The sequence below is a fragment of the Gadus morhua genome, chromosome 22, assembly GCF_902167405.1.
Source record: "Gadus morhua chromosome 22, gadMor3.0, whole genome shotgun sequence".
Taxonomy (NCBI): Eukaryota; Metazoa; Chordata; class Actinopteri; order Gadiformes; family Gadidae; genus Gadus; species Gadus morhua.
Genome location: NC_044069.1, coordinates 18,945,924 through 18,957,167, shown reverse-complemented (window position 1 = coordinate 18,957,167; position 11,244 = coordinate 18,945,924). Strand labels below are relative to the sequence as shown.

At 50.7% G+C, this 11,244-nt stretch overlaps 1 protein-coding gene and 1 long non-coding RNA gene across 2 annotated transcripts; one reads left to right on the top strand and one right to left on the bottom strand.

The window, feature by feature from the left end:
• Nucleotides 1-788: 788 nt before the first annotated feature.
• On the bottom strand, nt 789-10,886 carry matcap2 (microtubule associated tyrosine carboxypeptidase 2). The gene is made up of 7 exons (XM_030347624.1): nt 10,625-10,886; nt 8,387-9,276; nt 6,221-6,364; nt 4,474-4,606; nt 4,049-4,354; nt 2,858-2,955; nt 789-1,830 (listed from the first exon to the last, which is right to left on the bottom strand). The coding sequence occupies exons 1-7, from the start codon at nt 10,647-10,649 to the stop codon at nt 1,672-1,674; spliced, it is 1,755 nt and encodes a 584-aa protein (XP_030203484.1). The 5' UTR covers nt 10,650-10,886; the 3' UTR covers nt 789-1,671.
• Nucleotides 5,798-8,337, top strand: LOC115535984 (uncharacterized). Its single transcript, XR_003974591.1, has 3 exons — nt 5,798-6,247; nt 6,341-6,393; nt 7,591-8,337. It is a non-coding gene; the product is annotated as an uncharacterized LOC115535984 (long non-coding RNA).
• Nucleotides 10,887-11,244: the final 358 nt, after the last annotated feature.

Sequence of the window (11,244 nt, the reverse complement as noted above, 5' to 3'; positions counted from 1 at the left end):
ATTGCAGTAACATGCGGCTGCTTGTATGACCATAATACAGGGTAAGAAGTCTAAGGCTCTAGTATATACTGTAGCACGGGGTTGATTGACCCTGGTGATTAACGCATCTATCAGCCTAGAGTTCTGCATCGTGTCCACAAAGGGAGATCGATGTGTGTCGTTCATATTTAGTTACAGTAGCCGTGGTGGGTGTGAGTGTGTGTCGAAAGAAGCTTTTTGTGCAGCATGTCCACGCTTGTAAGTTGTCCAACAGGGACTTGAAGCTTCCAGTTTCCCTGTGAAACCGGAGCTTGATCAGTTTCCCTGGCCGGTCACACCTCCGGGTCAAGTGTGACCGCTTTCCAACAGGTCAGTAATGGATCGCACTCCTGAAGAGCAGGTCCTGATCCTCTACTGTTACCAGACCTTCTGAAGAGCAGGTCCTGATCCTCTACTGTTACCAGACTGGAGCAGACCTTCTGAAGAGCAGGTCCTGATCCTCTACTGTTACCAGACTGGAGCAGACCTTCTGAAGAGCAGGTCCTGATCCTCTACTGTTACCAGACTGGAGCAGACCTTCTGAAGAGCAGGTCCTGATCCTCTACTGTTACCAGACTGGAGCAGACCTTCTGAAGAGAAGGTCCTGATCCTCTACTGTTACCAGACTGGAGCAGACCTTCTGAAGAGCAGGTCATGAGGCTCTACTGTTACCAGACTGGAGCAGGCCTTCTGAACCCTCAGACAGCTCCCCTTAGGCAGGCCTTTTCAATGTGTTTTGTTGTGACCTATATCAAACACACACCCACTTCTTTAGGGAAAAATACACTTTATAGAGTTTTTATCTGACATTGATCACAAAAACGTAAACACTTAATATTATACAAAACATGTCACATAGGAACACCATACTTTAGGAACCCCCTCAAGGCCTGGGTACCATCTGAAGTGTCCACAGTACACTGGGGGCTGACAACAGGAGATCCGTTAGCCATCTAGCATCAGCAACGTCAACAGGCATTTGGTTTGCTTCAGAGTCCAGGGAAGTCAAACCTAAACTACAAACTCCTGCTACATAGTTTAAGTCAAAAAAGTCAAAAAGGTAAGAAAGTGCAAGTAGTGAGGCAGGGTAAGGGTTTGACATGACCTTTAACCTCTGAAGAGGCCTTGTGAACGCCTGTCATAGAAAATGTCTTAAGTATGTAAATGCATAAGGGTAAATATAAGGGTTACTCTTATCGGAGCAGCAGGACTACTCCTTTCCTATATTTATAGTACTTCCGTCAACATCTAGAAGGATCTAGCAGCTACATGCCCTTATCTTCATGTGTGCGTGTGTGTGCGTGCGTGCCAGCGTGCAGGTGTTTGTTTGTGTGTGTGCGTTTGTGCGTGCGTGCACACATTAAAACGGTTCTTATCAGGGTGAACTCTGGGAGGAGGTAGATGTTGCCGCGTATTTTTCTGGCCAAAAAACAGTTTCCATGACAACGTTGCATTAACCCGAGTTGGGCCTGAGTAGGACTGTTCAGGGGCCCAGGGCCTTCGTCCAGCTGGCCAATCACAGCCGGCGGTGGTGGGACATACAGGGCCTCTGTCTAGCGTCCAGCGGGCCAATCAGAGCGGGCGGGGGCAGGACATGCTAGGTTCCGTCTGACGCGGTCCCGGCGCTGTAATGGGGGGGGGGGCTCCCGGGGCTCAGACGATGAGGCGCAGCTCCGGGTCACTGAGCTGGTTCACCTCCATGATCTTCTCCAGCCGCTGGGCGTAGGCGGCTCGGTCCTGCAGGAAGTGGGGGATACGCACCTTCTCCGTCCGGCCCGAGGCGCGCAGCCGCTCCACGTCCTCGAAGGACACCTGGGGAGGCAGAGGAGCACCCAGGGGGCCGGTCACATTAGACCGCCGGTGGTTCTGAGGGATCAGTCCTCGTTGCCGTCACTCCGCCCGTCTCCTTTATGAGTCCCAGTCGTCTATCTACGGAGCTTTGAGTCAATCGCTCTGAGTTTGTTTCTCCTTCGACCATCCTCTCCACTGAGTTTACGTTGTTACTTGAGGAGAGGCTCACAGGGCCACACGTACTGCAGGAGGCGCAACACGCTAGAGACAGCTACACCATCCGGCCCTCTACATGAAAGCAATTAATGAAAGGAGGGTGCTTCCACAATGCCGTACTCATCATATAACCCAGTCTCACGGAAATACGTGACACTGTCACGTCATTTAATCTATTCATTCGTGATCTGGGACACGTAATTTCAAATTTTTCTTGCTGAAAAGCACACATTTCTAACAATATGACAGCTTTTGGCCAGCCGTTACTACTTTCACCTTTGATTCTGAGAAATTGTGACAATTCATCGATATATTTAATGCAGGTGCGCTGCTCCTTAGGCAAACCGCGACGGAAAAAAGGTAGCTGCTTCATCTCTTCTTTTTAGAATGTGTTTGAAATTTGTGCTTTTGGCACGAAAAAAATGAAATTACGTGTCCCAGATCATGAATGAATAGATTAAATTACGTGACGTGACAATGTCACGTATTTCCGTGAGACTGGGTTGCATCATAAACCCGTACTCTAGTATAATATTATCAATACACCATGAAACAACCAGGGGGACCTCTGTTTAGGAACCTTACGGAGCAGGAAAATGGCCGCTCTGTGGCTTGTGAAGTGGCTTCATGAGCCTTATGCAGCCTCCCTGAATGAGATCATGTTTTATGACCCTCTGTGTTAACAAATGGATCAATGTTTCATGATTAACAGTGATCATGTTCTCTCATCCATCATTGTAGCTCATGCTACAGATGCTGCAGTTTTAAGCAGTCTGAACCACAGATGGAGATGGACTTCTTTTCTCTCTGAGATTGAACGAGGTGAGCTCACCTTGCCGAGAGCCATCAGCATGGGGAAGTCGATCTGCTCCCGGTGTCTGAGGATGTTCAGGATGCCCTCCAGATAGACCTGGTCTTTGCTGAAGCAGCCTGCGACACAATACAGAAATCATACATGAGATTCCCCCCAAAAACCTTGGACACACGGCTCACACTGACGGATGGGCTGACAAAACATCTAACGCCTCCCTCGTCTTCTGCATCAATCTCAATCAGAATCATAGTTCATTCTACTTTAAAGTGGAGCATAATGCATCATGGGATTTCTTCTATTATGTCCCACTATAAGGATGGAAGATGACCAAGACACACCAAAATAGTAAACAAATAAGATGCCCTTTTTAGTATTATTTCTTCTTCTCATTGTGTAAATATATATAGTGTTTCCATCTTTTTATTAAAAAGGCTGTACCCCTTATTAGTTATCTTCAGAGAGGTACTGAACATCATCATGCTTATGGTTTATTAGCCAATCGTTTCTAGTATCACCCATATAGCGCTCCAGGAACATTTGTGTTAGTCAGTGAGTGACTGAGTGAGTGAGTGACTGAGTGAGTGACTGAGTGACTGACTGACTGACTGAGTGAGTGACTGACTGAGTGAGTGCGTGAGTGAGTGCGTGAGTGAGTGAGTGTGTGACTGAGTGACTGAGTGAGTGCGTGACTGAGTGACTGAGTGAGTGCGTGACTGAGTGACTGAGTGAGTGAGTGAGTGAGTGAGTGAGGGACTGTGTGACTGTGTGACTGTGTGACTGAGTGAGTGCGTGACTGAGTGAGTGCGTGACTGAGTGAGTGACTGAATGGCTGAGTGACTGAGTGACTGAGTGCGTGAGTGACTGAGTGAGTGACTGAGTGAGTGAGTGACTGAGTGAGTGACTGACTGACTGAGTGACTGAGTGCGTGAGTGACTGAGTGAGTGACTGAGTGAGTGAGTGACTGAGTGAGTGACTGACTGACTGAGTGAGTGAGTGAGTGAGTGACTGAGTGAGTGAGTGAGTGACTGAGTGAGTGACTGAGTGACTGAGTGCGTGACTGAGTGACTGAGTGACTGAGTGAGTGACTGAGTGAGTGAGTGACTGAGTGAGTGAGTGACTGACTGACTGACTGAGTGAGTGAGTGAGTGAGTGAGTGACTGACTGACTGACTGACTGACTGACTGACTGACTGACTGACTGCGTGCCCACCTGGCTGCGCCGTGTCGGTCTGGCCCCTCTTGGCGCGGACGCAGTAGTCCCAGCGCGTGTGGGGGTCCCTAAGGAAGCGGGCCAGGTCGCTGAAGAGCTGGGCGAAGGAGGCGCGCGCGGCACGCTGCACCGTGACGTACAGCAGCGCCGCGCGCCACAGCGTGGGGTCCCGGCGCAGCAGCACGCTGTGCAGGCTGGCCAGCCCCTCCTCCGTGGGGTTGGGGGGCCTCAGGCCGTGCCGCCGCCGGCCCGCGCTGCCGCTCCACGGCTGCTGGCTGTTGTTCAGGCTGCGCAGGTAGTGGGTGCCTGGGGGGGGGGACACAGGATGTAGTAGCACACACACACACACACACACACACACACACACACACACACACACACACACACACACACACACACACACACACACACACACACACACCTACCGATCTCGTGGCGCAGCATGCCCTCCAGCCAGTGCTCGCGGGCGGTGCAGAGGTTGATGGTCAGGGTGGGCCGGCCGCTCACCACCGTCATGGAGGCTCTGGAGAGGAGGTCCTCCGTCACGTGGACCACGATCTGGACCAATCAGAACCACGGTCAGCACGCACAGCCAGCTGCATCCAGCCTGAGGGTCACTTTCACCACAGGAGTTCAGGAGTCGGAAGTGTGCGCATCTTATTTTTATAATACCCAGTATTAACATTACCATACCCTATTATTTTTTGTGCGTATTGTTTATTTTCATGCGTCAGCATTTAGGACGTTCATTACACATGATGAAACCAAAAGGCTGCCCACTGAAATGAAATTATAGGAGACTAAAATAGGCAGAGGAAAGGGAATCCATGTCAGAAAGGTGAGGCATCTGCTGTTAATGCAATACAGTGAGACACACACTCACCCCAAGCTGTGTAATTGTGTGTGTCTCTGTGTGTGTGTGTGCGCGTGTGTAATCGTGTGTGTGCGTGTAATTGCACATTTGTGTTTGTGTGTATGTTTGCAAGGGTGTGTGTGGGTGTAATCTTGTGTTGCACAAGGCACAGAGAGCCAGTGTGCTGTAAGATGTTCAGTGAAACGTTACCAACACTGATGTAATGGTCCAGATATAAGGGTTACATAAGAGAACAGTTCTATGCCCAGGGACTACTACCGCTTTCTCTTTTGGCTGAACTCAGGTCCCGTGTCAGGGAGTACGTTTTATAGTACTGTAGCACTTCAGTGACGGATGAAGTCAGTCAGGGGCAGAAACCTCAGGGAAAGGAACACATTGCCATCGCTACTGTTCTAAATGAAAGGTTCTCCATATTCTCAATGCTCAAAACATTTCCCATGTTGGGCTAATTAAAAGGTGCTGTAGGTAAGCCTCAAGACCAGCTTTAAGTTGAGTATAATTAGTTTGATTCCTGAGCCGGCATAACCAGCTGTCAGTCTGTGAAATGCGCTGAGAGAATGTCTGATCCAGTTCACCGTGTCTTCCTCTGTGTGACCCAACCAAAATGACAGGATTATGATTGGTTTGGGGAATCCTTCATGTCTCGCCAACCATGCATCATCACAGCTCCACCACAGGGGGGTAACAGAGGAACATAGAAGAGGAAGGGGCAGGAGGTGGGTTTGGTTCTGGGCTGTTTTCTGGGCTGTTTTCAAATCTTGCCGTCTTCTCTTTCCAGCCCTGTATGAAGGGAGCTAGCGTAGCTTTAAGGACCTCAACCAAAGCGTCCTGCTGAAGGCCTCACTTGGCCCACGCAGCTTTAAGGACCTCAACCACAGCGTCTGAAGGCCTCACCTGGCCCACGCAGCTTTAAGGACCTCAACCACAGCGTCTGAAGGCCTCACCTGGCCCACGCAGCTTTAAGGACCTCAACCACAGCGTCTGAAGGCCTCACCTGGCCCACGCAGCTTTAAGGACCTCAACCACAGCGTCTGAGGCCTCACCTGGCCCACGCAGCTTTAAGGACCTCAACCACAGCGTCCTGAAGGCCTCACCTGGCCCACGCAGCTTTAAGGACCTCAACCACAGCGTCCTGAAGGCCTCACCTGGCCCACGCAGCTTTAAGGACCTCAACCACAGCGTCCTGAAGGCCTCACCTGGCCCACGCAGCTTTAAGGACCTCAACCACAGCGTCCTGAAGGCCTCACCTGGCCCACGCAGCTTTAAGGACCTCAACCACAGCGTCTTGAAGGCCTCACCTGGCCCACGCAGCCCTCCTTCTCCAGGTACCTCCTCACGTTGGCCCCGATGCGGCCCCGGCTCAGCAGGCTCCCGCCGGTGGCCTGCTCAAAGTTCTCATAGCTGCCGTACTTGTTCAGGGCCAGCTCCAGGATGCGGACCGCCTGGGAAGGAGGGAACACAAGGTCCTCAGGTTAGAGGAGGCCTGAACTCAGTGAACAGCAGGACCTCAGGTTAGAGGAGGCCTGAACTCAGTGAACAGCAGGACCTCAGGTTAGAGGAGGCCTGAACTCAGTGAACAGCAGGACCTCAGGTTAGAGGAGGCCTGAACTCAGTGAACAGCAGGACCTCAGGTTAGAGGAGGGCTGAACTCAGTGAACAGCAGGGGACCTCGTGTTAAAGAAGGGCTGACCTCAGTGAACAGCAGGGGACCTCGAGTTAAAGGAGGCCTGAACTCAGTGAACAGCAGGGATCCTAGAGTTAAAGGAGGCCTGAACTCAGTGAACAGCAGGGATCCTAGAGTTAAAGGAGGGCTGAACTCAGTGAACAGCAGGGGTCCTCGAGTTAAAGGAGGCCTGAACTCAGTGACAGCAGGGGCATCCAATTAAGGGAGGCCTACACTAAGGAGAACAGACCCTTCTCATCGTAGGACAAACATTGGTGTCTTTCAATACCAGTTATTTCCAGGGCAAAGGCAGCATACTAAACTAAAAAAAAATAAATAAGGCAAAGTTTACCAAGTAATTCAGTAAATATTTGCTCAATTCTAACTGTACCTTGATCCTGGACAGATGGTTTGCTGCATTTTAAAAGTTAATCTTTTATATGGTGGATTATAAAGGAATCAAGGCTATTGATCATTAATTGTAGGTAGCTGGCATTATTATTGGTTTTATTTCATTAGAGGAACTCTGATGTAAAGTGGAGGCTAGTTTGATCCACCGCTGTTTGATTAGAGGAAACTTAATGTAAAGTGGTAGATTAATCAACTGCTGTTCATTAGAGGGACCTTAATGTGAAGTGGAGGGCAGCTTGATCAACTGCTGTTCATTGTTCAGGAGTGCTCCGTCTGGTCTCAGTAGCCTAGATCCCATAATAGAGGACTGGTAATTCAAGTCAACCTTATAATTAAGAAAAGGCGAGAGCGGCACACAACAGCAGCTGTCCCAATGCACATTATCGTACATCTCCGCCTCATCTCAATTACTGCTTTTTATCGCCCCAAAAATATTCCAGCGCTATTTATACATTTTTAAAAGTGTGGTGGGGGTGGGGTAGGAACAAAGTTCTTCAAAATTGAAGTGTCAAACCTGATCTGCCTCTGGCGCGGAGAGGTGGGGTGGGATCAGTTTACTGGTTAACCTGTTTGTGTGTGTGGCTCCCTCAACAGATCCTGCACACTTCCTCCCTGCACCGTCTGGAGACTTGTGTTACCCCAAGTCGCTCTCGCAACACAACACCCCTACAGCATGTGTGTGTGTGGGGGGGGGTATTAGTTCCACAGGACCTTAAGTAGGATGGGTCACTAGCAGCCATGTGGAAATGAATCCTCTTTTTAAATAGGAAATTAATTATGCATGATGGTCATACAAATATATCAAATTATTACTGTCGTGTATCATTATCAATCTAAAATTTACAAATAAATGTGGTTCCTCCAAGCCTTACACGAGCTGATGTAACTGGGTACAGTTAGCCGTCTGAATGCTCTATGTCTATTAATGGAGAAAATTACAACGATTAATTAATTTCCTTCATCCCTCAGTACCAGATCACTCTTCAGCCTGTAGATGGCGGCAAACTCCCCACTGCAGCCTACTGTGCAGACGCTCTTTAACTACAGCATCGTCAGAGACTACCACACTGAAGAGAATGAACTGCGCAAACTGACAGATTTACGTCCCTGAGCCCTCCACAGTAATGAGGTTCGGCCTGGGGGGCACAGCTTTGGCCACAGTGCAGGGCCTGACTTGGCTCAGCCATCTTAAAGCAGTCAGCTCAGCAGACCGCCCTGCCACCATGTGTCTAGCTGCTTTGTGATCAATGGTCGCATCCTCTGGACCTGCGGCATACGATCAACATCTCTGTTTATCTGCTTCTAACGGCAACTCCCTTCCATAAAGGTGCACTTTGTTTCAGGAGGGTTTGGCAAGGGCAGGGTGTAAGTCGGGGGGGCGGTCCTGTACCTGGGTCAGGAAGCGGTCCGAGGCCTGGCTGTGCCGGGCCAGCACCAGCGGGGACACCGGGTTGCTGTACTCAAACTGGGGGTTGTAGGTGAAGTCCGACTTGAAGAACTTGAGCTTCTCCTTCTCCACGTTGGACGGCTTGATGGCCGCCAGGATGCAGAGCTTCCTGCCGCTGTCCACCCTGAGGGCCGCGCCCGTCCGGGGCTGGGGGGGCGGCGGCGGCGTGCTGCCGGGCCGGGCCTGGGCCTTCTCCCTGGGGCGGGCCGCGGGCCGTTGGGACATGCCCATGGTGCTGCCCCGCACGGCGATGGCGCCGCGGGCGGGCTTGGTGGCGGCGGGGGGGCCGCCGGGCAGCCCGCAGTCCCCTGCTCCGGTGGCGGGCCTGCGGGGGGCGAGCGGCGCCGGCGCGCCCGATGGACGCTTCTTCCTCTGCGGCGCGGAGGACGCCGACTTGGCGGAGGTCCTGAGCCTCCGGCGGCGAGAGGGGGAGCGCTTGGGGGTCCCGCCTCCTCCACCCAGACGCTCCTCCACCACCCGTAGCTCCGCCTCCTCCGCCTGTAGCAGGACGTTGTAGCTGCTGCTGCCGCTGGTGAGCAGCTCCTGGAGCACGCTGCTGGGGGTGGAGGGGTGGAGCACGCTGCTGGGGGTGGAGGGGTGGAGCACGCTGCTGGGGGTGGAGGGGTGGAGCACGCTGCTGGGGGTGGAGGGGTGGAGCACGCTGCTGGGGGTGGAGGGTTGGAGCACGCTGCTGGGGGTGGAGGGGTGGAGCACGCTGCTGGGGGTGGAGGGGTGGAGCTTCTCCAGGTACACCTGGCTGGGGCTCAGCACCTCTGGCCGGGGCTTCAGGAAACTCTGCTTGGACATGTCTCTCTGGGGCCAGCGGAGCAGCTCTGGGGACACGGGGAACACGGACAGAGAGCCACGCTTCAGTCTAGAGGAGGAGGCATGGCTCGCCCTCGCCCTGGTCTGAGTCACTCCTCTGCAGACGGCCGATTCTGTATTAGACTAATCCTCTTAAGGAGGGGGAATCTAAAAGGGATCTCTTGTGCTGACCAAGTGAAAATAAATAATCACTAACATCGCTGTCACCGTGCCCTGTTTCAGACTCCAGCATTTACTTCCATTCCTTTTCAGTAAGAGTAGAATCAGCACTGACATACCCCACTGGGTATATATAGATAACTATCTATATGTGTATGTGTGTGTATGCCATGAGCTAATGCGGGCTGACTTTCTCTTTAGCGTCAGGGCCGCTCTCACAGAGGTAATTACTGTCTCTGTGTGGACGGACACTACTGCAACCACAAGCAGAGTCCGTCGTGGGAGAGTTCTGCTGGGAGGAGCCCAGTTTGAAACCGAAGCCTTGAGCCTCGTCAAGACAAAGAGCAGCACTGGGTCAGACAGGAGCACTGATGCAGAGGGTCGGATAGGAGCACTGCAAGGAGGGTCAGACAGGAGCACTGATGCAGAGGGTCGGATAGGAGCACTGCAAGGAGGGTCAGACAGGAGCACTGATGCAGAGGGTCGGATAGGAGCACTGCAAGGAGGGTCAGACAGGAGCACTGATGCAGAGAGTCAGACAGGAGCACTGAGGACCCCCCCCCCCCCCCCCCCTCCACCACAGTATACAGCACTGGATACCAAAAAAACATCGGATAAACTGATGTTTTTTTGGATGAAACATCTTTAGACTGCGTTAATTAAATTGTAAAAATAATATCACAAATGATATAATATTCTGCTTTGTCTGGCCTACTATCTAATTGAGCAGTAGACGTTGTATGACTGATCCACCTGGTAGCACCTTCTGTCTACATATAAAAGGGGTTTGGATCTACCTTTTGCTATTCAGAAATCAAACCTAAATACCCGTCTTTCTTTGGATCGAGTGATGCTTTATGAACATTCAAATTTGGAACGTTGTATATGTTTGGTAAATGATGTTAAGAAGTGTCTAATTCTGTCTTTTCATCCCTGGTGTACAATGTTGGTTCATCCACCAATGATGAGATATTATGGTTGGATAAATTGAATAGTTAAAACATGCTGCATCATGTGTGTATGTTCATGTGATGGCTCCGCTTTTAAGTTTGGGGTTTGAATTTTACATTTGAAAACAGTATATAGAAACGGAATGACCACGATATCCTTCCAACTCCGAACATCTGCGTTTCTATGTGCAGACCAACAACATGCTGACAGTCCCCAGAGAGACAGTGATCACTGTGGGGTCCTCACCTGTTACTCGTATTGGTCCCAGCATCCCTGGTTTCCTCCCAGTGGAACCAGCAGAGCTGATGTTGACGAGGAGGAACAAACTAAAAGACCAACAAAGAACGCAGTTATTACTTTATCTAAAAAGTCCCGTAAAGCTGACAGATAATGCTTTATTCACAAGTGCCGACTTCAAACGTGTTCCCCTTTCTTCTACCAGCGACTAAAAGCATGCAGAACCAACTGGACGCCCCCAGCTTTTGCTCGTCCCCATGGCTCCGTCTCTTGCTACGTAATGCGCAAGGCTTCATGGGTGATGGAGTTTAATGCGACGTTAATGTCTGACCCATGCATCTTATATTAATCGCGAGACCACGTCTGTTTACATGAATGAAGACGCTAACAAAATGAAAGTGCTTGATTTTTTAATGTGTTGATGTTATTGTTGCAAATGTAATGGCTATTTTAGAAGACTTTAAATTAATTAAGGGTTTCAAGCCTTATTTTGAGTAGCCCTATTTGAGAATCGCATATTTCGAAAAAAAATATTACCAGCAAATATGCAAAGCTTTAAAATAAAATATGAAATACACACGCACACGCACACGCACAAGCGGTCGCACACACAAACGCACACACACGCA